Here is a 25,996-nt window from a genome sequence, read left to right on the forward strand (position 1 = left end):
ACTGCAGCTCTGCCTGGTGTCACAGTCAAGAAAACGGCCAGGCCAGTTAAAAAAAATAAATCCTCACCAGTCAAAAGCCGTCTGCCGTTTGGAGTGGTTGACCATGGCAACAGGGTCTCCAGGTACAACGGGTACGCTCGGCCCTCGACTCTGCCCGACTCCGTCATGGAAAGAAGAGGAGTTGTCTGGTCTTGGGGAGGGGACTGAGGGCACAGGGAGGAGAGAAAATGATGAAAAGTTGATCTCTGGAGATTTTACTGAAGAGTAAACATGGTCTGGCTTCCATGTTATTCATCTGTTTTGTATATTCAGAGAGTCTTACTGCAATTTTTTATTTTTTTGTCGCATTCAAATTTTATAAAAATCCCCCGTGTCTTACAACTGCAGTGCTTATTCAAAGCGTGCCTGTTTGAGTATACACTTCATTTGTTAACAGCTTTCTTTTTGGGACCAGACTATTTCTGTGAATAAAAGCATTTATTGTTAAAGTTACATTTCTGATGCTTGAGTTTGCTGCAGAGAGAGCGAGTTGTTCCCAGCATGCTGTTCAGTGTTGTTACAGCTTAGAGCAGTCCCCCCTCAACGCAAAACACTACTAATAAACTATGAATAAATATGTTCTGCAGATCTCGAGAGCTCGCACCTGCTACTAAAGACAGAAATAGAGACAGAGACGGACTCCTTCCATTTGAGCTAAATGAATGTTTTTCTGTTTAATTGTAAAACATAATGCAAAAGCAAGTACAGGGTCTAAAACTTGGGGCCTAAAACTGAATATTCTGTCAGAAAAAAATTGAGTCAAACTGAATCTGACTTCATGTCATTTGACAACATGTCCATATACTGGAGAAAAATACACTAATAAAAAAAATAATAAGCCCAGAAAAACAAGCATTAAGATTGGTTTTGGGAAGTATGTTAAAGAGGGTTTTCCCTTTAAATTTTCCTTTAGTCCTTTATATGGGTCCTTTGTTTTTTGTCCAGCTTGGTTTATGTGTGTCTGCTTTCTGTCCCAAGTGTCTGCCGTTTTTAATGCAACATATTTTATTTTATTATTTTAAAATCCTATTAATCAGTGCCTTTTAATGTTGCCTTGTATTTCTTTTAATTGTCTAATTATGTAAAGCACAATCTTGTTGAAAGGTGCTGCACAAACAATGCCTAAATAATTAACTCCTTCTACCTCTGTAGAAGCTGCCGACTCTCCGAGGCATGGACTCAGTGAAGATCATCCGGTTCTCCTTGGAGGAACCTCCGTCCTCAACATGAGGGTCATGATACATGCCGACCTGAGAAACACACACATCGGACACAAAAATACACACATGGACACAGGACCAAAGAAAGTTCATCAGTTTCTTCATATTTGTGACTGATGATCTCATCTAATCTAATTTCTTTGTTTGTTAGCTATCACATTCTTTGCTGGCTCACATCACAAGACAACTGGGACAATCTTAGAGCTTTTTTAGTGAGGTTACATTTATACCAGCGACAGCGTGCAGTGAAGCTGTTGACCTGAGTAGAAACATAAAAAAGCTATGGAAACCAGCGCTCAGAAGAGCTACTGTCTGTGTTTGGTGAACTGTTATGGGGTCGGACCTCGTTTTTAGAGCGCTGTGTATGAAAAGCAGCAGTGTTGTCCCTCGTAGAGTCTTTGATGGGGGCACAAGGGTGGCTCATGTCTTTAGGGGACTGCTCACTCTGTTGAGAAGACGGACAGGCGCAGGTCAAAGCAGACTGGCAAAGCAGCATGAAGCAGTGGCAATGATAATGTGAGACAGTGACAGTCCCTGCACACACTCATGAAATAACATTTCCAACACACGCGTTAAAGAAGAGACTCACCCTTAGACACTCATGCATGTAAGGAAATGGGATTTTTCCCCCCCCTTAATCTTTCTCTATTCACTTTCATTACTTCCTAGTAAATGGCATTAATCTGTTTTGTTCAGATGTAGGTTTTAATGTATCAGTTGGAGAGTGATGGTGGAACAGATTTATCTATACTTCTTTAGAAAAGCTCAACAGTAAGGGTATTAAAGGTATTAAAGTTTTTAATTTAGGTCCCTAACTTATGTTTGGTATTTTATTAAATAATCAGGAGTATTTATATAGTGTTGCTTTGTGGCTCCTGAGCTCTTGGAATAAGTGTTTGATTTATGCATTTGTGTTTATTTTGTAGTGGTACGTCTCAGAGCGCGACAGATATATCGGTTGATATTATCGGCCGATATTGGCCGGTCAAAGGCCAATCGATATCAGTGTATATGCTGTCTGGTACCGCGGTGCCGTTATGAAAACTTTTTTTACACAATATATAATGCAGAGAACATTGCTTGGTGTGATTTAGAAATGGTGTCAGCTATTAATCAATCAATTCAATCATTTTTAAATAATCAACAATTGACTGACACTGAACAGTAATGATGTATATTCAGTTATATTTACTTTATTCTTATTTATTCTTCTTTAGCCTATTTATTCTTTATTTCCTCAGTTATCATTTATAGAATTGGCTGACAATGTAATACATTGTTTGTATAATCTATAATCATGATAAATAATATTTTATAAAGTTTATTGGATGGAAAATTAGCTCTCTGGGTGCCTTTGCAGAGTGGTGAAAAACTGGTGCGCAATCCACATAAAGGAGGTCTATTTTTATTTCAGCTCAAAAAAGGACTGTATCGGCCGCCATATTGCTTATTGATGAATTTTCTCCTCTCAAATCAGTATCGGCATCGGCCTCCAAAATCCTATATCTGTCTTTCATGTGTCTGTTTGTTTTTTTTATTGTGCTTTCAGAAGTTATTTTGGATTCTGTGGATTTTCCGTCTCAGGTCCTGTTATAATGGAACCTTTTTACAGTGTAAGTGTCGGTATTTCAGGGTGAATGTTTCCTTTAACTACCATGGCACTAACAGGACTGTCTGCCACTAACCCTCGTCATGTCGTCGGTGCAGTCCTCTCTGGAGGAGCTCACTGAGTGTCCGGTGAGGGTGGTCCGGTGCTGCAGCTGGGGGGACAAGAGCTGCAGGCTACTGGCACGTGTCGGTATCGCCTGCCCCGGTGGAGGCAAGCCCTGCATCCCACTCTCGATCCCGTGTGGTCGGTGGCGCTCCCTCCGCACGTACATAGAGTGGCGTTGGGGCCGTTGCTGAGAGGAGAAGGGGGAGGTGTAGCCCAGGCCGTAATGATAAGACTCGTGTGGGGAAGGCAAAGTGTGAGTGGAGGGCATCCCCCCCGGGTCTAAGAGCTCCGGAGCACCGGCCTCCTCTGGAGCGAAGAGATCAAAGTCATTAGATCCTCAAGTAATGATTATTTTCACGATTGATTATTTTTATTGATAAACTGTGAAAAGTCAGGGTTAATACAGGAAAACACAGGGCAGCACCCAGTCTATTTTTTAGTATATTACTTGCCAATATTTACATGTCCTATTGTAATATTTAAGTCACATTTCTATAAACCTCGTATCATGTAGAGGACTTGATTGTGAGTGACTTGAATTAAGACGACTGAACCTTAACTTGTGCTTCTACCAGCTTACCCTCCTTGAGTGATTTTAAGTCAAAAGATCTGGTATTTTCACACAAACATCCTGTAAAAACTGAAATGTGTTGTTCCACCTGCTTTTAAACTAGCTGAAGAACATTTGCTGTAATAGAGCTGTCTCTGGTGAAAAGTTCAATAACATTTGGCGATCATTGGCAAGGTTTGGATGAAGACATGGGCTCTAAAACCCTTCTGATTTTTTTCTGTCTGGAATATAGACATAAAAGGCAATATGATTGTTGGTTGGCTTTCTGTTTTTGTAATTTCTCTCTATTTGTGAGGTGTGGGGACCTAGTGTTTGATGCACTGGATATAAATACTTTAAGACCTTCAAAAATATTGAAAAAAAGGGTGCTTGAAGCAAATTTCCATTCTTTATTCTGTACACGATGAAGTTGTATCCTGAATACAAATTTGACTCTCAAACGTACCTGGTGCCAGAGGTTTATGTCTGGATTTGTGTCTGGATGAGGAGTCCAACGTGCTGCTCTCCATGCGGACATTACCGCTGCTACGAGAGGCGGGGCTGTGGCCGGATCGATCGCTGTGTCGAGCCGAGGGGCTGCCGGGAGGCCCCTGGGGACCCGAGGGGGCGTTGAGGTCTAAACAGCTGGCAGGGAAGAAGCGGGCCCCTGGTCCCACTCCTGCCGTGGTGTTGGCGTTTGGGTCATCAGGATGGAGTCGACCGTCGCTGAGGTTCCCGACAGATTTGGCGTCACTCAGCGCGCTGTGGCTCTTTGACAGGCTGAGATAAGAGGCTGAACTCTTCGAAGAGGAGGACATGGATCCGTGGGCAGAGTCGGCCATACTGTGGGCGTGTCTGCCATGTTGCTTCTCCGCTCCAGACTGCAGTGTGTTGGTCTTGCCTTCCAGGAAGGTGTGGCGGCTGGCCTGCTGCTGCTGCTGCTGCTGCTGTTGCTGCTGCTGCTGAGAGCGAGACGAGCTGGGTTTGCTGTGGCCGTACTTTGCCCCGTGCCCCTGGTCGGACAGCTTTGGGGACGGTCCCAAGTTGAAATCGAACTCTGTCTTGCCTTTGACTTCTTTGGGGCTGAGAAGGTGCGGCAGGTTGTTGTTAGCCAGGTCTTTGTTGGATGAGGCGGAGCGATTGAGGGTCTGGGACATGTACTGGGCTTTGGGGTGGAGCGTGGGACTCAAACTGGACGGGTTTGGTTTGTTACCGTTGAGGAAACTCTTGTTGCTGAGGTGGTGGAGGTCCCCATGTCGAGGGAGGCTGGAACACTCTTTGCTGTTCGAGCGACGGCTCGTACTCTTCGTGTGACTCCTGCAGGGACAGATAACACTTGAGTTTTATTATACTTCATCTTACAGTCCAAATCTTTGTGAACGTTGCACGAAGCTGCAAAAAAAAAATTCCCTCAAGTCTTATTCCAACAATCCCACTGCTGCTTTAACTGTTCAGTCTCTCCACCAAAAAAACTTAACGTGGTTTACGATAGAAATAATAATAATAATAATAAAAAAAAGTCAGAACTAAAACTTTGAGCTACTTTGAATCAAATGCAACCTAAAAACTCACATTATTTTTTATTTTAAAAATCCTGATGACAACAACAAAAATAGCTCATAAGAGTTTAATTTAAGAGCTGATATCAATCAACAATATTTTTTGACTGTATTTCCAGACTCATATATGTAGTGAAGACTAAGAAGGAATTTAATAAAAACTATTTAATAAATCAAACTGTGAAATAATTTCATGGGAAGAGGTAAATAATATTTTATTCCAACTTTATGGGTGACTGTGTACAAAAAAAAAATCTTATTCTATGAGACATTTATGTGATTTTAGTTTGTCATAATTGCACATGAATTCTTGAGTTATTAAGTTATAATTAAAACAGAATTTGGGGAAAAATAAACAGATTTCAAAGAGGTTCAAAAGATCCCAGCTTGGGTTGCATGATAAGTTGACATAATAAAGAGATTTTTTTAATACTTTTACACAAAAAGTTTGGACACACCTTCTCATTCAATGGTTTTAATTTTAATTTTAATTATTTTCAACATTGTAGATTATTACTGAAGACATACTATGAAAGAACACATACGGAATTATGTAGTAAATAAGGAAAAAGTGTTAAACAAACCAGAATATGTTTTATATTTTAGATTCTTCATAGTATCCACCTCTTGCTGTGCTGACAGCTTTGCACACTTCAGTTATTTTTATTTTATTATCAGTTTCATGAGCTGGTCACATGGAATGTTTTTTAATTAACAGGTGTGCCTTTAATTTGTTGAATTTCTTGCCTTCTTAATCTGTTTGATACCATCAAAGCAGAACTTGGCTACTTTGAAGAATCTAAAATAAAAACACATGTTCGACATGTTTTTGTTTACCACATAATTCCATATGTGTTTCATCATAGCTCAGATTAAAAATATTTATCTACAATGTTGAAAATAATAGAAAATAAATAAAAAACACAGAATGAAGAGGTGTTTCCAAACTTTTGACTGGTAGTGTATATCATCCAGCCTCAGTCCCAGAGTTGATGAAGTGAAATAAAAAAATAATCTGACCTGGTGGGGACTGTGTTCTCTCCATGATGGTGTGTTTTCCTCTTGGAGGAGCGTGGCGGGTTGGGAGACGCAGGAGGAGGCCTCTCTCTCTCCGCCTGCCTCAGAGGCTGGAAGGCCGGATGGTTCAGACTCTGCTCCGTCAGATAACGCTCAGTGGGGTTTAGCAGCAACAAGTTCTGATGAGAAAAAACATGTGTTTATCAATACAAATACTGGTGTATCTCAATACATTAGAATATGATGGAAAAGTCCATTTCCAGAAGTTCAAGTCAAATAGCCCCAACCAAATATTGAGTCATATAGATGGACATACTTTTCAGAGGCCAACATTTCCATATTAAACATACTTTTTAAAATACAACTTTTGTAATATTCAATTTTTTTTGAGACACTGAATTTGAGGTCTTAATTAAATGTAAGCCATAATCATTATAATTAGAGGAAATTAAATAAATTAAGATATGAAATGTTAAATTCTGTGTGTAATGGATCTATATAATGTGTTATTTCCACTTTTAGAATTGAATAAATGACATAAGTAAACTTTTGTATGATATTCTAATTTATTGAGATGCACCTGTAATCATTTCTGACAAAGGTTGACAGTAATATAAGTGGATAGATGCATCATGTCCTTTTACCTTCATCAGATCCAACATCAAACCAGACAAGATGCCTTGGTACCTTCTCTCCAAAGTCTGAGGATGAGTAACTGAGGGAAACTGACACACACACACACACACACACACACACACACACACTGGATCAAATTCATATCAAAACAAAAAAATGTGTACATTGAAAATTAGGATTTCCAACATACAATAGATGTTCCTGCCAGCATAAAAACTAGCTCTCAGTTCAAATCACACAGAAATCTATCACTGGATCACACTAAACAAACGACCAAATCACACACACACACACGCTTGCACACAAAGTCTTCGGCCTTCTGGGACATTTTCTCTTGCTGCTAAACTGAACACCAACCACCTATCTCATGAGTCATAGCAATCCACTCAGTCATGGTGCTGGGAACACTGCCACAAGAGAGAGAGAGAGAGAGAGAGAGAGAGAGAGAGAGAGAGAGAGAGAGAGAGAGAGAGAGAGAGAGAGAGAGAGAGAGAGGAGACTGAGCTGGAGAGAGAAGGAAAGGAGGTACGAAACAGGGAGGAGGAGGAAGAGGAGGAGGAGAAAGAAGAAGAAGAAGAAGAAGCACAATAGAAAGGATGAAAGAGAAATGTTTCCTACCCTGATTCCATGAAAGCGAGGGTTGTTGTAGAAGAGTTTCATCTGCTCTGCAGGAAGTGGCCCCAAAACCTTCTGAATGGTGAAGAGCTGGAGGGAGATAAATGAAGCATAGTTTCAACAGTGTGACAGTAGATTTAATGCTAAAGTCTTTCATTTTATCAATATTGAGCAGCAGAGTTAATTCTTGACATTGGAAACAGCAGTTCACAAAATAACGCAATTTAGAGGTGAAGCTGCTGTGTCCAAGGTCAACAATGACCCTTTAGGCTGACGTTGGACAAGAAATCCACAAGGAAATAAGAAATTTGAACTTCTAATGTACATTTCCATGAAAACTGGGCAAACTGTATGTGCTTATGCAGATCATGTGACTCGATACAACAGCCACTGATTAGTAGAGCAATCCTCTTCTGTAACTGGCAATGAAAGGACTGCTATTTTTATAGCCAGGTAGGAGAAAAAAATAATTAGGAGGATTTTTTTTCCATTATGCATTTCGAGAAAAAAGTCTAAATAACGAGAATAAAGTAAACGTTTTCGATAAAGTTGGAAAGATATTCACAGATTTGTAACATTTGATACATTTGTAATGTATTGTATTATTATATAATACATTTTATTTCAACTTTATTCTCAACATTGTAATTCAACTTTTTTCTTGACATTTCAACATTAGCAATTAAAAAAAACTATAAGAGGAACCCCCCTATTTCGGTCACGCACGACAGGCAGAGCCCACCCACGTGTCTCTACGACCTTCCAATCAAAAGTTAGAATTTTTCGCTTACAGGGAATTCCCAATTACCCCTTTTACCCTATCACCTAACCCTAACCCTACGAATTAGCTTTCTCGAGTTATTCAAGAAAGTCTCACTTTGGATATGACACTTAGTAAAATTTTCACCTTTTACATGTATTGCTTTGGGGATTTTTGACACGCCCTTAACTCAACAACGGTACCTCCCACAAGTGTCCAATTAGTGTCTACCCCCCCTATTTCGGCCACGCCCGACACGTATAGCCCACCCTCCTTCCTATCAAAAGTAAGAATAAAAAAACCCCGGAAATTTCCGATTTCCGTTTTTGGCCAATATTTCTGGAACCGTAGGTGGTAGAGACTTGAAAGTGGATGGCGTGTGACCTAATTTGGGGTCGCTGAACACGCCAGATGTGAAATCAAATTTCTATGACTTACCGTTCAGGAAATATGGTCATTTAAAATTTTTATTGTTGACACGCCCATAACTTTGTGAAAAATTACAAATCTTCACAGAGGAGAAGTGAAGATCTACAAATGCTGTTTCACTGTAGATTCATTTTAACTAACGGACCACTTGTTTCATTACCAACCTGATCTATCTCACTCTCCCCTGGAAACAAGGGCTGCCCGTCACTCAGCTCCCCGAGGATACACCCCACTGACCACATGTCCACCGCCTTCCCATAGGGAGCCCTGAGAGGGAGAGAGAAGATAATATTTCGATGATTACGAGGCTGGTGATGATGTTATTATGTGGTGCAGTAAAACAAAAAGATGGATGCTGCGTTTCTGATGGAGACGCTCATAAAGAAGATGGTCATTTCTGAGAGAACGGAGCTGAGGAGTCTGGTGAGAAATGGCGAGAGATCTGGCAGCAGAGAAGCAGAGGAGCGGTGGTGTTGGAGGGAGAGAGTATTTGAGTGGGCGGCATTCAAACGGCGTCTCAATAAATGTTCCAGGGCATTTACTAAATCAGGCTACAGCAGTGAGGCTAGATGACGTTCAGCTGTCTCCAAGCTAGAATGGACATTCAATGCAGCAAAAAAGATAAAAAACAACAATATAAGGAACAAAAACAACTGCAAATCAGACATTTGGGCTCAGGTACGGAGAGTGCACGATGGTTCGTGTCTCAATGTTGAAGCAGGTGAATCATCGCCTCTTTTTGGGGCAAAGAATAACATCTGTCTCCCCTGCCGTCTGATGAAAAAGGTGAAGACAGAAAATACACAAGACACAAAAATAATATGGATATAAAACATAATAATAAAGAAAACAAAATGAATAGAAGAAAAGTAACGCAATAGTATAGAGCTGGGAGATGTTTTTTTTTATGTGACTTGACCTCCACATTAACAATTATATTATTTATATTATATACATCACTATGAAGTGTAGTGGTAGCAAATCATCTGATGTCAAAATCATGTCAGAGAAGAGATGAGAAGATTTGTTTTGAAACAAAATTTTGAACTGAGCCATGTTTGTTTTGAAAAAGCTGACTCTTCAGAATGAAACAGATCACTCAAGATCAACACACACACATTATATATATATATATATATATATATATATATATATATATATATATATATATATATATATATATATATATATATTTGCATTTCTACTGGAGCTGAAACTGAAAATAAATATATTGGCAGCTATTTTGATAATTATCAAGTAAACTTGACTTTAGTAGTGCAACAGAAAAAAACAGAAATAACACAAGATGAAAACACACACACACAAGGCATTTAAATAATGCATATTAAAAAGTAAAAACATAAGTAAATAAAAAGTAAAAAAAAGTAAATTAAATAAAAAATACATTTTTACTAAAAAAGAACTAAATAATATTTAGTGTTTTTCAGGTAAACTGAAGTATTAAGCCTCTGTAGAAAATAGTGAAAATTCTCTTTTTCTTAAGATCAATAAATAATAATAATTCAAAAAAAGTTGAAAACAGGGCTGTTTCTTTACCTAATAAAAGTTGATATTTTAAAGATGATTTCACAAAACAGGGACAATATAATAATAATAATAATAATAATAATAATAACAATAATAATAATAATAATTATTATTATTATAAATTATTTGTACCTATATAAAATGTATGTTTGTATTATTCATTCATTCATTCATTCATTACCATTAACCGCTTATCCGCAATCGGGTCGCGGGGGCTGGAGCCGATCCCAGCTGTCATTGGGCGAGAGGCGGGGTACACCCTGGACAGGACGCCAGACTATCGCAGGGCTGACACATAGAGACAGACAATCACACTCTCATTCACACCTACGGGCAATTTAGAGTCCCCAATTAAACCTAAGTGCATGTTTTTGGACTGTGGGAGGAAGCCGGAGTACCCGGTGGGAACCCACGCTGACACGGGGAGAACATGCAAACTCCACACAGAAGAGCCGCAGGCGGGAGGCGAACCGCCGACCCTCTACCACTACACCACCGTGTAGCCTGTTTGTATTATGTATAAAATAAATATTTATTAAAAATAAGGTCAGCAGATATACGGCACATGGACAAAAACAAATTAAAGAAATATAAAAAGAATAATAAATATCAAAGGTAGAAACAATAAAAACTAAAAGAAATAAAAAAGAAATGACAACCATAATATGTGTTATAATAAATAGATTAGGTAAAAACCAGAGCATAGAAATGGGCCTTGAGCTGCTGACACATTAGATATGACTGGACACAGAACTGTGAAGCTGTACTGAAGGTGAGCTGATGAATTAGGAATGACAGCTGAGAGCAGAGAAGTCGTTTTCCTGCATAATGTTATTATTGTAACTTAAGCTGCTGCTGCTCGCTTCTCTGAAGACTTCCTGTAACTCCGCCATGGACGCCTGAAGGTTTGTTGAACGCAGAACTGCTATTGTTATACAGGGTTCGTACACTTTTTCAGTGGTCAAATTCAAGCACTTTTCAAGGACTTTCAAGGTCCATTTTCAAGCTTTTTCAGTACCTTTCAACGGTTGTAAATGTCATGTTTTAGATGAGTACTTCGATACTAAAAGGGGTAATTTCACTTAACCATACCACCAGCAATGATATTACACTTTTAACAACAAAAAGTAGTTTGTTAATCTCATAAAACATACTGGTATGGGAATGTAGGGGCTAGGAGCAAAAGTAAGCTCACAAAAATCATCAAGTGGCAGCTGGTGGAACTATACACTACCCAAACTTGGAGGAAAGCCCCACAAATAGGCCTACTTCAGGAGCCCTCACATCCCCTAGGAATTAGAAAAACTCCCTTCAGTAAGAAGATACAGGGTAGAGCAGGTGAGACGCAGGCAGAGCGGTCTTCATTTTAGATTCATTTCATATTCAGTTTATATATTTTTTCCATTGAAAATGTGGATATCTATGGTCAGATTGCAAGAGAAATACAGTAAGAATTTCAAGCATTTACAAGGATTCAAACCTTGAAATTCAACATTAAAATTCAAGCATTTTCAGACAGTTGTTTGTCAAACAACTTATACTATCTCATACTAGAGGTGCACTTATCCACAATGCCAGTTTATTTTAGACTAGGGTTGCAAATCTCCAGGAGTTGGAAACTTTACATAGGAATAAAAACAGGAATTTATGGAGAATTTATGGGAAATAACTGCATTTAAATAGAAATTTAGGGGCTATTTGCTCTGGTTGTATGTATATTGTATGTAGGTTTATATGCTGATAGAAACCTTTTGTCATATTATAAGCAGATATATTCCATCAAGTCGCCAATATATCCATTAATTTGTCAAATACATACATTTTTAAATGTGCTATGGGTAAAAGAGTCTTGAAAACAGTGTGGGCTGTGTGAAAACTTATTTTTAAAGGAAAAAAAAATTGACAAAAGTAAAGAAACAAGGGAAGAATAATAACTACAACTCCTAAATTAGCATGTTTAGTCAAGCTACATCCCACATGGTAAAGAGCGAACTTGCAGAAGGTGTTAACAAGTTATACTCTGTATTTTGCTATAGACTACTATCTGCAGGTTAACTGGAATATAATACAAAATACAAAATATATTCACTACAGTAATATAATCAATACTTACATGAAAGCATGTAGTGCTTTGGCTCAGACAGTGCAGTAGTGTTGGCAGCAGTGTGGGCTGCATATGTGGTGGAGGATGCAGAGGGTTGTATTTCTACTGAATCTCATTTAATGGGATGAAGCGAAATGATCTGTACATGTGATATAAGAGTGTGCTGCTGAATGCAGTACATGGTTACAATGCAATTACATAGGCATACTTTCAACCAAACATGCCAGATGACCTTGTATTGCTCTTTTATGTGCATTTTCCCCATCGAGGTTTTCAGAAGTATCAATAATTTGATACTTTTTTGATATCACATGTTTAAACTGATCAGATTTTAATTTATTATAGATTTAACAGTATTCAAAATACAGTTGGACAAAACCACAAAGAATCACAGATCTAAAATCGGATTATTATTATTATTATTATTATTATTATATTGCCACAAATGTGTTTCTATGTGTTCAGTGATGTTTTCTGTACCAGCACTGTGTGTAGAAATAAGAAATCTTTTTGCCATGGTATAGAAAGAGGTGTCAAGTTTCATTATTTAAGAATAGCTATATTGTGTAGAAGTTTTAAATTCTGGTATTGTGACAGCCTTATTTCCCCACAAACAAATTCACAATTAAAAGGCTCGTTTTTATATTGAAGTTCTGCAAAACCTCCAAAAACTACCAAAAGCCTAACTTCCCTTTCCTGGTAACTTCTAGGTCCTTTGAAACGTTATATTCAACCAACACATTTGGGATCTGTCACACTGGTGGGTTGCTTTATTTACAGTTTCTTTGGTATCATTATCATTTGTTAACAACACTAAAAACTAAAACAACACTTTTGTTTAGTCATGGCATGCTGTTGATTCAACTCATGTCTGAGCAATCTTTCAACTTCACGTCACCTTACATAAAAATTATTTTATTGACTTCTACACAGTCAGTTTGATGAATTTTGTGGCTATGAGAGCACTGGTATTGGATCGGTGCTCTGTATGCTGAATTGAGGTTTTGGGAGAGAAAGTGATGGATCAGAGTGTTCCTGCCTGATACCATGTTATACAATAGCTGGTGCTATGAGGAGATAAAAAAAATAAATGCTGAGAGACAGCCAACGGAATGAGATCCCTTTCTCTTTCTCACGTAGTCTCCTACACACAAGCACACACACATACACACACACACACACACACACACAGAGACACAGACTCACCCCAGCAGCAGCTCAGGCGAGCGGTACCACCTTGTAGCCACATACTCAGTGTAATTGGCATCTGTCCCTTCAGACAGGTTACGAGCGAAACCTGAACCACAGAAAGATGGAAATGAAAACATCACATAGAAACTGACTGCGTATTCTAGACATCCAGTACTCTGATAAATATAAATGTCTAATTGGAAAGAATAAAGTACAGTCAGCACTCAAATCATTTGGACAGCTACAGTAACAACATGGCCATCATCCCATGTGACCAGACTCTAATTAGTTATGTCACTGCAGGCGGGCTGAGATAACTGGTGTACAGGGAGTCCATTTTAAGCACGAAAAAAATCACAATAAACAGAATGCCATGCAGTTCCAACAGTGAATAACAAACAAATCTCATCCCAGCTGACACTGTAGGGTTGCATGAGCCACTTATGCAACGTTAACGGACCGTGTGATTTTGCTAACAACCTGGGAATCTGTAAAAAAAAAAAAAAAATAAAATAAAAAACTATGCTGTGAGTATTTTACAGGGGCTTTACATTAACCTGACTTTCTTGGAATGTTACTTTGGCAGATTCATTGTGACAACAACCACAGGAGCATGTTTTATAGAGCTGGTTGGCTGCTTCCCAGAGGCAGAATTGATCCATACAACTTACAAGGTGACAAATTAACGGTGGGATTTTTCACACAGAACTGAGCCCAAGAAACCAAACTGGCAAAACCGAGATCACAGATATTTTTGCAAAAATCACAGATAATTTGACAGCATTATAATAAATCCACACATACCGGACAATGTCTAATTAATCACAAGTACAAGCAGATTCAGTCTGTGAAACAAATACCTTGATTTTACAAGCAATTACCGTTATTTGACGAGGCAAACGTGCAAGAAACTTTTCGGTTTTACTGCACTGCACGCGTAAATCTTTTTAATTTAACATGCTGCTGTAAAAAGCAAAAGGAGAAGAGCAAAGACTCACCAAAGTCACATAGTTTGAGTACATCCTCCGAGCTGATAAGGAGGTTTTCTGGCTTGATGTCTGGAAGAGAGATGCAGAAAAAAAAGTCAATTTACTGTTCGGAAAAACAGCATAAAAACACGACCCTGATTTTGCATTAAAAAAATGTGACTTTGAGACTCAACGCCAGGCTAAGTGACACTGATATTTTTGCAGCAGAGATGTAAAAATAGGAACAAAGATAAACTCCTCACCTCTGTGTACTATCTCATTTGTGTGACACCAGTTGATGGCTTTGATGAGCTGATAGATGTAGCTGCGCACTTTATCAGGTGGTGCGCCGTTGGGCAGCTCCTCCAAAAGTTCCAGCATGTTCTGCAAAACACAAAAAAGGGCTTGGATGTGCAGCTGCAGGTTTAACTGGCTTGATGAAAACTTGCATTTGTTGTGTTTAAAATGACTGTCTTTAAGAGGCTGTAGCAGGCTCAGGGTGAGGAAACCATTGGTCATCCATGTCATAATATCTTGTTGGAAAGGGAGGTTAAATAACGCTCCATGGTTAAGGTAACTTTAAGCATTTTCAAAGGCGTCCCTTGACCCTCTGACCTCAAGATATCGAAATGAAAATTGGTTCTATGGATACCCACAAACCTCCCCTTTACAGACACAGAGGACAAAAACCATGCAGTATTTTATTTGTGCTTATTTTAGAAATGGCATATTTATTTTTTCTGCATACTGGGGTCCCCAAACAGTATTGGAATTGCATGAATTAGGTATAAATGGAAAGCTGAGACTCTTGTGGATTCAATCAGCCCAATTTTATTTACGTGTGACGTGCTAGTCATCACACATGAAGTAGCCATTTCATTGTAGTAAGAGCATTTCTTAAAACTTGACCTCATTGTATAAAATGATCTGTTGTGACCTTGAGGATAATCACAGCCTCATGAAACTTTACAACCTCAATCTAGAGATCTAAAGCATCCAGATGATGTTTGACTAGATTTCCCAGATATATTGACAATAAGGATGTTTCTCTGCAGTTTAAGGAAGAGAAGAGCTTACCATCCTATTCCTGCAGATTTCTTCAAAATGTCAAGTGATACCAAATCAAAACTTGTTCCTTAAGGTCTTGGTGTCTCAACATGGTATTTCAGACAAATTTAGACCATTTCATCAATACTTAAATATTGTTACATTCAGCACAAAATCTGTGAAACAAATGGTATCAGCCCAAACATTTCTACAGCAAATTATGAGACATACTAGAGCATGGGAGTGGCCTTCGTGTACTCCGATCATAATGTTCTGAGCCCTTTTACACTTTAAACTGTAAACATTTGAATAGGTATCTCATGCTTATTACGTATCTATGGTAGGAAGGGTGCAGTGAAAGAGGTTAAAATATTAATGTTGTTGTTCTAGATATTTCTTACAGTGGGGATTCCTCCCCCTGGCCTTGTTTTTCTTTTTAAACCCTGAACCAGGGGAGCAAAAGAGGGGAAGCCATGCTAAAATGACTGGAGTACAGTAGCAAGATAAAACCTGTCATGAAATAAACACTTGGCTGGATACCCTGGCAACACAGTGGGGAATACCATTATTCACCAACAGCATAGTTCATATGTTGCCATGGTGATCCTTTTTTTATGCTTAACTGAGCTGTCTCAACATCCTGAAACTTGGAGCCCAGATACAGCAGAGTGGAGATATGTAGTGCAAGAATGAATGTGTGCAAAGCATGAAATAGTAATGATAGTGTTGAGCTGACCCTCTCGACATATTCAAAGACCAGGTAGAGTTTCCCCCTCCTGCGGAAAGCCTCTTTCAGCTCCACGATGTTGTCCTGCTTCAGCGTCCGAAGCATCTTCAGCTCCCGAAGCGTCGTCTCTTTGACCTCCTCATTTTCTGTGGAGAAATTAAAAGAGACAGAAATGAAACCGCCGTTCTCTCTCTCTCCTCCCCTCCCTCACTATCTCCATCACTCACCTTCACTGTCTTTGAACTTCTTAATGGCCACCAGCTCATTGGTTTCCTGCGAAGATATGAAGACGTGAATTGCGTTAAGGCAAAAGACTTCAACTCCCCCCACCCTCTACACGTTACATTAACATATGCACATCCTCTTATCTAACTTGCACATTCCTGTTTGCAGCTAAACTCCACATTTGTACATATCATTTCTACTGTTGATATCTTTTATATACAGTCATGGAAAAAATATAATACCATTGTTTTCTTCAATTTCTTTTTAATTGTAATGGCTGGTACAACTAAAGGTACATTTGTTTGGACAAGTATAATGATAACAACAAAAACAGCTGATACGAGTTTAATTTAGGAGCTGATATCTAGACATTTTCCATGGTTTTCTTGATAAAAACCAAAATCTTTAACAAGAAAACCATGGAAATGTCTAGATATCAGCTCTTAAATTCAACTTTTATGAGCCATTTTGTTTTTATCATTATATTTGTCCAAACAAATGTACCTTTAGTTGTACCAGGCATTAAAATTAACAAGAAATTAGAGAAAACAAGGGTGGTCAAATCAAATAATTTTTTCCATGAATGTATTTATTGATATAAGGATATATTACTTTTTCTATTCTTCATATTTTGTATTTAAGCTGCTGTATTTTGATTCAAAGTACTTGTTTCCTTAATATATATATGTATATTTAATACCACAGCAAATTCTTTGTATGTGAAACCTTACTTGGCAATAAAAGTGATTCTGATTCTGATTGTTATGGAGTTAAACAAAGGCCTCAGACAATTTCGAAGATGGACAGAAAAGGGCCTCAAACATTAAAATTAGACGGAAGATATAGAAATTATTTGTCAAGGTGTCCAAAGGGAGGAATGGATTTAAATTCATTTCCTGCCAACTCTTAACATGAAGAATTAAAGTGTGCCCAAGTTGCTGGCAGCGCCAACAGAAGAGCCAAGCTGTGTGCACTCATTTCAATTATTTTACCACAGGGCATTTACACAAAAAACATCCTTGGCATAGTTAATATGCATCGTAGGTTCCTGCAGGTTGCTCGATTGACCTTTCTAAATTTTAAAGCAGGAGCAGATTCAGAGATCTACCGTAGCTTTGTTCCAAAGGTTGTACTGCAGCTTTAGACATCAAGTTTATATTCTTCAGTTTCACTGGAAAATGATAAAAGCGTAGGTTTTGTTGCAGTTATTTTACAAGTCAATATGATAGTTTTTAGGCTTCAAAAAATGTCAGATATGTTTTTGCAAACTGAACATTATAAATGCATAGATGCATAAATGCACGTTGGATCTATTTAGCTACCTTACTTGTTGTTGATGTTATACATATGTGTTTTTTCATTATCAGTTTGTTATTACTTTATTTTAACTATGACATTTTGGATGGAGGTTTTAAATAAGCCCATCTGGGTTTTCTGCCTCTCCTTGCACTTTACACTATTTGTTATCATTGTAATTTTATGTAATTCTAACTGTGCAAAATAAACCTAAACATTCACATGGGAGTCAGGGAATCACACAAACGTAAACATGTTTTATTTCTGCTGTCAAGTTGGGCATTTTAACATGAGTGTCTATGGGGATTGACTCGGTTTGGGAGCCGGCCTCAAGTGGCCATGTGGGGAACTGGAATTTGTTAGCATTTCTGCTTTGGCCTTTATTTATCAGCTCCTGAGGTTTCTGAGCACACACATGTCTCTTTTTATGAAGTGAAGCTACCTACATGAACTGCAGGCATGAGCTTTTTTCACAATCCATTTAATGTCTAGCATATTTTGCTGACAATAGCGACAATTTTATACATGCATCTATTGCTGAGCAGAGTCTTACAAATAGAGTCAAGTTTGAACTAAACCTGTCAGATGGATTTATTGTTTTCCGGCAAGTTGTTTCAATTTCTAAATTCTGGGAATATATTTGCCCACATAATCGATAGAATGGGAAAAGCGTCTCTTCAGTCTTAATGTTTGACTCTGAGGCTGGAGTAGGTGACGACATCAGTCCAGAGGGAATTACAACATACAGGCCTGTCTCTCTCTGTCCTCTGATACGCTCATGTTCTTTATTGTCCTTTTGTTCACGGCGGGTAAGACAACAGAGTCGGCCTCAGTGTCGAGAAGAGGCTGCGCGGTGACAAGCAGCACGCCGCTGCCAGCGCTGCGGCTCACACAAGCACAATTGTTCAACTAAGCACGCTTTTTTATTTTTTATTTTTACGCGAGAGACGATAAAATGAAACAACACGGATTAACAGCTCTAACTTCTTAATCCTGAGAGTAAAGTTACAGTTCCCAGTGAAGAGAAACACATCTGAACAGCAAACTTGGGGATTTAATGTGTTTGCCTAGCAAAATAAAAAAACACACATACAGCACATGCGACATTTCCATCTCTGTGGCAGCACATTTCAATGTGCTGATGATGCTTGTGCTCATGTGTGGCGTCCCTGACCTCCGTGGGTTTACCTCTTGAGCTGCTGTCAAGTCAGCACACCTAAAAATAGCCTTGGGATTGCTAATTTTCTGCTGAGGACAAGAGCAGCGCCTGATTGTCACATTACACAAAATAGCAAAGCTTGAAAGTTTCACATCAGGCATGAATGTTTTACCGTACCATGTCGTGACAAATACCACACACTGTGCTATAGAAGTGGTGATGCGGCTGCACTTATGTTTTAAAATAAGTACATGTCTATTAGATAGAGGTCATTATTATATAACTAAAATGGAAGGAGTCTCTGTCTGTCTCTCTGTTTGCCCTTTCAAATTTCTTGACAACCGTTCATCTGATTGGCTTCGAGCTCATGAGATCTATGGGACATATTTATTAGTAGTATGTTATGTGTATTGAGAGAGGAACCATATTAACTGTTACGCCACCAAAGGGCACGTTGGCATGGATGTATGATGAGAACTGGATACAGTGTTCAAGGTGGGGCTCTGCTTATTTCCTTCGATAGTTGCTTTGTTGCACATTTAGCCAAAAGTTTGACTTTTGCGCATAAAATCTTCAGCAAGCTAAAGACCTCCACCAGCTACTTTCAGTTTACCATGCTGCTAACTTTAAATGTGAACAAAAACCTGTGTGCAATTTTGGCATCAACTAAGGCCCCGTTCACACGAGGACGCTCGCGGGTGAAAACGACAAAATATTTTATCGGAAGTGCCTTTCGTTTAGACGGTGACGGCGTTTTTGGGGCTTAAAGACGCAAAAATCTGAAACCACCCTCCAAAGTGGAAAAGTTAAATACGCTCCGCCGTATCGTGTCCGTCTACACTGCCAAGACGCAAAACTCTGCTCAGATCTGCTCACGTCACGTATGTGTTTACGTCACATGCTCCAGTACAGGAAAATAAACAAACGTGGGATTATTTCCATGCGTCGGACCTTCAAGCTGCTCTGGCAGCTCTAATAAACTTACAGGAGTCTTTCCACCAAATGTACAGGATATGTACAGATAGTATTAGTGAACAGAGAACGATCTGTAATTACCTCTATCACATTTTGGATGCAGCAATTCGTCGGAGGCGAGCCAGACGGCTGTGAACGAGACCTGGGAGATCTAGTGGATGGTGGATAACTTTGTGGAAGGATTAGCCGATGAAAATGTGTGGCGTGAAAACTTCTGCATGCCCAAAGATGCTCTTATCGCTTTAAGTGATGCCGCCTGGCTGCATACAATCGAATTTCACACACTTTTGCGTCACCGTGTGCACGCAGATTTCCTCCCGAAAATGCTTGTCTAAACGAGGAAGAAAAAGTGAAGACGCGACGCCACTTTTGCGTCTTCTGTTCAGACCGTCCTCGTGTGAACAGGGCCTAAATTTAAAGGTGACAGCAGGTGGTGGGTGATACAATGATATATACATAGAGACAATATACATTTGACAATGTTGGAATTACCATACCATTTTTGCATCAGTGTGATGAAGTTTCTTGATTTTTCAGGTATTTAATTTACTGGATTATATATCTGATGATTTTAACTAGCATCAGTTTCTCAATTTGGCAAAACACTTTTAACTCAAGGTCCACTTAGTTTTCCAGAAAATTAAATGTATGTCAGTGTTGGACATTGTGAAATGACCACACCTCAGATGTTATGCTCTTCAAAGACGGAGTCAGGATAAAACAATATATACTTAATTTAAAGAAGAAACAACTAACAATCATCACTGACTAAGACCTTCTGTCAACTATCTTTTGATAATAATCCAGTCCGTGAGGTGTAAACCTGGAGGGGATTGTGCATTAGCCTCCTAAATTTTGGTGCATATTATGACTGCATGCTTAAAAACTTCTTATGTTCTAATGTTTTGTTCTCACACAGTCACAATTTTTTGAAAAACCTAAAAAACCTATTTTATTATCTGTTTTATACCATCATTGATTGCAGACTTCTCATTGCCAGTAGGGATTACCAATAAATGACAGCAATTGGCTTGAATAAAAACAAGCTTTGCAGGCCACAATTTGGCCTTTGACATCCACAGAAAAGTTTGGTCTCATTATTAATCAGAGCATCTGCAGATAAATTCCATACCCGATATGTTATGATCCACTAAAGTTGGCCGTGATACCAGTGGAATAAATCACAGCATACTAGGTCAGGCCCACAGTATAATACTCTTGGGAAAAGGAATAAAACAGCAGGCTGGGGCAAACAAAGTGACATTCAACTCTTCTTTGTTTGGGAGAGGAGAGGCCTGGCAGAGATTACATCAGGGAATCAAAAGTAACAATAGATCAAGCTGATGTCCTTGAATTGCTTACATTGTTTTACCAGCAGTCAAAAAACACAAAAAAGTATATAGCTTAAAAAATTAAAAACCAAGCAAAACCCCATGTTTTTATAAGCTGTTTCAACATTTGATTAATTATCAAAGAGTCACTGATGAATTTCCTCTTTTTGAACCATATGAAATTAATTAACATCACTTCTGCACTACAGTACAGCACAGAGATAATGTATAGGTGCCAGGAAAGACCGGCTAGTGTGTAGGTTGGGCTATTGTCACTCCCAACACACAAATTCAAGATAACACATAAGCCTCCACATACACACACCCACATACGCTAATACAACACTTCCACAAAGTGGCAGAACATTACACAAACACGAGCACACATTCGCTCGGCTAATTAAATGTTCCATCAAACACATACTGTACTGTAAAGTATAAATAATATATACAGGGACACACATTTATAATGCATTCCATTCCCTGTTAGTACAGTTAGAGTGTCTTCACCTGGTTGGGTTTTAGCCCGGTGCCTGTGATTCCCTCGACCGTATACAGGTCTGCTGTCGACTCCTAACAGGGTGACCCATTTACCATCAGCATAGTCTCCGTATTCAATACCTCCCTCTGCATCTCCTCCTCTCCATCACACACACAGACTCACACTCTCACTCCCTCTGCCACCCTTCTCTCTTTTGCCCTGCTTCCAGCTGAGAAAAGTAAAAATAACCGTTCTCTCGCTGCAAAGCTAAAAAGCTTTTATTGCCATGGTCTCTGGCTCTACATGTGAAAATGAATCCCTGGCTACTACTGTTATATAAGTGGGAAACTTGTCACATGCCACTTTTTAGTAACCTATTGCAACATTAAAGATTTAGCATAACCACACTTTGACAGCTGGCTTCGACATTTTTATGAATGAGGATTTGCTGAGGACCCAATTTGTCATCCAATTAAATCAAAAGAAGATTGAGATAAAAGAAAAAGAGAATAAAAACCAAGATCAATAAATGCTGAATCCCTAAAAATGTTGGCTTGGCTTTGGTTTATTTTTGCTGTGCAAACATATTATGGTTCAGCCACAGTATATTTCGTGTGGTGTATACACACACACGCACAGTAGTAGTAGGTTCTGTTTCTCAGGCTTTGATTTTTCACGCAGAAGTTGAACTCCTGGTGCGTTCATGACACAGAATAGGAGTCATAATCAATAACAAGAAGCTGCCATCTCTCCTGCTCTCTCTCTCTCATAAAACCTAACATGTTGTTGCATATAACAATCAGTGAACCTTGTTTTTTTTTATACATATATATATATATATATATATATATATACTTCTTCCCTTCTCATCTAGTGTTGAAATAAAGAAAATCTGTCTCCTAAACAAAGCTTTAATTTTAAACAAAGACCTTAATCAGAGCAGAAACACAAAGCATTCTCCAAATAACAGACTGAATGTGGAAATGTTTGTCACATTTCTTTCGTCTTGTCTTCGGAAGCAGTCTCAGTTTTGCATTTTAAGAGACCAAGGAGTGGCTCTATGGGTGGACCTAGCTGAAGACTGAGGACATTGCACTGCACCCCCATCTTTGTGTTAGCGACATGTCAATCACAAGGTAGCCCTAAGCATACCCTACATCATCTATTTTCTTCTAAATGGGACCATTATTTACACAATTAACATCATATTGTATTGAAGAAGACTTGAGACCATGATCTTGCCACGAGCATTTTTACTTAATAAATCAAGTGAGCAGTAGTCTCATTTTGTATTGAGACCGATAGGACCAGACTTCTTTAGCAAAGGTGGTGTCGACCTCTGCTGGACTTTTTTGAAAGAATGCAGGTTTAAGGTACTTCCACATTTGCTTCACTGCTCAGACCGGGAGGTAACTGCCTGGCTGCAGCCTTAGACTGTATAAAAGAAGTGGACATAGTCACCATGAACTCCCACATTGGTTTGTGTTTTGAAGCCTTGAGTTTGGCATTTTATTTGTCACCATCTGTTTGTTTTTTGGAACTAGAAGTAACCATCTGGACGAGTTACCAGCTAACGCTAGCACAAATGCTAAACAACCAAAATGTTACTATTAAATTTCATGAACTGGAGACCATAAACTCATTATGAAAATGGTTACTGAGGTATTAAATCAAGTGAGAAGTGGGATCATTTTCTCATTGACTTTCCTAGAATCTGACTTCTTATTGCAGCCAGTGGAGTCGCCCCCTGCTGGACATTAGAAAGAATGCAAGAGTAAAGCACTCCTGCATTAGCTTCACTTCTTAGGCCTGGATGTTGCTGCTTGGTTGCAGCAGTACAGTGCATACTAAGCAGTGTCCAGGTGGTAAACCAGCGCCTCTACAGCTTCCAGTCCACACTCTGTACTTGGTCTATGCTGGGACTAGTTATCCTCCAGTTCCCAAGCTAAATCCCTGCAGACTGAGCTGCTGCCACCCCTAATCTTTATCTGCCTCTGCTGGGGTTGAAACTTCCACTCTAACACTCATGTTCTGCCTACCATGTCATTTTGTTCATGTCTCCAGAATGCAGGCGTTTGCATATTTAGAGTTTCATACATTGTATATAATTTATGGCTCATTTGAAATTTTTATGAAGTGCAGCGTTGAGAAAACTTGGTCAAGTGTAGGAGCCTAAAATAAGAGAAACATGCACAAATGGCATGTAATGGAAAAGGGGCCGCAGGATGAACACCAAGCACTCATAGTACTCCATAAAGAATAAACCCACTTTAGTTTAAATTCCCCTTCAACTGTCATAAAGTGTATATGCAGTAACAAGCTACTGAAGAAGTGTGTGCCATCAAAAACATCTTTGATCTTAATTTTACACATACTTCCCTTTCACTTTAAATTGAGTGCAAGAAACAATAAAGAACTGAAACAATTGACAAAATTTTCTTAATGTTAAATTCTCTCTGAGAAACACAATAGAATAGCAGCATTAAACATTTAAAAAATGCCTTTCTTCTCTCTTGTTGACTCTGCTGCGACTGTCACTCCTCCCACAGTAGTCCTCTCTCGCTCTATGTGTGGACTGAGGTGTTTTTCACAAATATATTATGTTCATAAATGTGCTGACAGAAGGAATGATATGAAATTAGACTAAAAATATGTATTTCTATGCAGTCAAAGATGAATGTTGCTTTGTCCACACAGATTAATCTTCATGACAGAATATCATTGATTGACGCAGCTTAGTTCAGTTTAGAAGGGTGAAAGTATTTCCACAACTGAGAAATCTATTCTTGGTATATAGGTACAATCTATAAATAAGAAAAGAGATACAGTACCAGTCTTTCTGAGGATAAGATTTAAGGCTGAGGAGGGTATAGTAGGCAGAGTTTTACAGATCTCCATATTATATCTTGTCATAAAATGCTGCAAAGTTAAAGTTAGGCTATTTATAAAGGGGTCCCTTAACCTTGGGCTTAATATATCTGAATGAAAATGGGTTCTATGGCTACCCACTCACCTCCCCTTTACGGACATGCATGTCCACTTTATGCTGATCAAATGAGGTTTTGATTTTTTATAATTCACTTTTTTTATTATTGATTTTGTACAAAAAAATGAACAATTAAATACACCTATTTAACTTGCATATTAGGTCATTATGAAGTTACAAAACAAATTTACCATTGAACACAATAAATAAATAAATAAATAAATAAATGATGAAAAATAAAGTTGCCTTGATTACAAGAGTTAATTCTCAGCAGTATATCCTGTTGCTTGTATATCAGTCCTTAGGTTCTTTACACTGGGTCATAGATTATCCATTTCTCCCATTTAGTAGCAACAACATTTTTCTTTCAGTTTATAAGTTATTTTTTCCACAACATATACATCTCTTGCAATTTTTAACCATTGTTGTACAGTAGGCGACTCAGTCTCATACCAGTTTCTTGTGATGGCTTTTTTTTTTTACATGTAATCAGTAGGATCCTTGTTAATTATCTGTCTCTGTCAGTTAGGTTTTGGGTAGAAAAACATGCAGTTTTTCTCATTCAGTGTGAATGTGTTATTTTCGCCTATCCTGAAAATGGTGTATTTGAAAGTTTCTACATACTGGGGTGCCCAAATAGTCTAGGAATGGCATAAACTGGGTAAGAGTAAAAAAACTGAGGTTCTTGTGAATTTAATTAACTCATCATTTTTCATGATGATGTTAGTCCCTAGTGGCTATTTCCTTGCAGTGGGAACATTTCTTGAAACTTAACCTCTGTATAAAATGAACTGCTGTGACCTCTAGGGAAAACCATAACCTCATGAAACTTAACAACCACAAACTAGAGACCTAAAGCATTTAGAAGATGTATATTGACAATAAGGGTTTTTCTGAGAAATGTTCCAGGTCAGAAGTAATTGCCAAAAAATGCAATTCTTCAGAAATATTTAAATTGTTTATTATTATTTTTTGTGGCAAATCACAACATTAATTTTTCTAAGGTGCTCTTTGTGGCCTTGTGGTGTTTTGGAGGGATTTTTGACAATTGTTTTTCAGTGGTTGAAAATTGAAAAACTGTCACAAATTGTATCATCCCCAAAATTGATAACAACTTATGTGACATAATAGAGAGTGAGAATGGCCTTCATATTCTTAAATATAATCATTAAATATAATTCATATACTTAAATCAAATCTAAGCCATTATACACTCTCAACTTTCAACATTTGAATAGGCACCTCACCACAGCACAATTATTATTACAGATTTATGACTTAAATTAATCTTCAGGTTTGCAGGTCCCCCCCTCCCCCCACCACCCAAAGACAAGATATAAAAAAGTCTATGGTGGGTCTCTAAGTGTGACATAATTAGTAATGCTGTTAGTTAAATAAATGTGTAAAGTCGTCAATATT

The 25,996-nt window shown here is 38.4% G+C and overlaps 1 protein-coding gene across 1 annotated transcript in view; it reads right to left on the reverse strand.

Annotated features, from left to right (window-relative positions):
- The window catches only part of cdkl5 (cyclin dependent kinase like 5), a 55,833-nt gene that overhangs the window by 12,496 nt on the left and 17,341 nt on the right, over window positions 1-25,996 (reverse strand). The window contains exons 7-20 of the mRNA XM_059355367.1: window positions 16,352-16,397; window positions 16,134-16,270; window positions 14,614-14,734; window positions 14,381-14,440; window positions 13,398-13,488; window positions 8,704-8,806; window positions 7,354-7,440; window positions 6,744-6,824; window positions 6,103-6,278; window positions 3,990-4,840; window positions 2,945-3,279; window positions 1,603-1,704; window positions 1,184-1,289; window positions 68-203 (exon numbers count right to left, since the gene is read on the reverse strand). Of these exons, the coding sequence (XP_059211350.1) occupies window positions 68-203; window positions 1,184-1,289; window positions 1,603-1,704; window positions 2,945-3,279; window positions 3,990-4,840; window positions 6,103-6,278; window positions 6,744-6,824; window positions 7,354-7,440; window positions 8,704-8,806; window positions 13,398-13,488; window positions 14,381-14,440; window positions 14,614-14,734; window positions 16,134-16,270; window positions 16,352-16,397 (2,432 nt within the window). The remainder of the gene's footprint in view (window positions 1-67; window positions 204-1,183; window positions 1,290-1,602; window positions 1,705-2,944; window positions 3,280-3,989; window positions 4,841-6,102; window positions 6,279-6,743; window positions 6,825-7,353; window positions 7,441-8,703; window positions 8,807-13,397; window positions 13,489-14,380; window positions 14,441-14,613; window positions 14,735-16,133; window positions 16,271-16,351; window positions 16,398-25,996) is intronic.

Source organism: Centropristis striata, chromosome 2 (genome assembly GCF_030273125.1).
Source record: "Centropristis striata isolate RG_2023a ecotype Rhode Island chromosome 2, C.striata_1.0, whole genome shotgun sequence".
Classification (NCBI taxonomy): Eukaryota; Metazoa; Chordata; class Actinopteri; order Perciformes; family Serranidae; genus Centropristis; species Centropristis striata.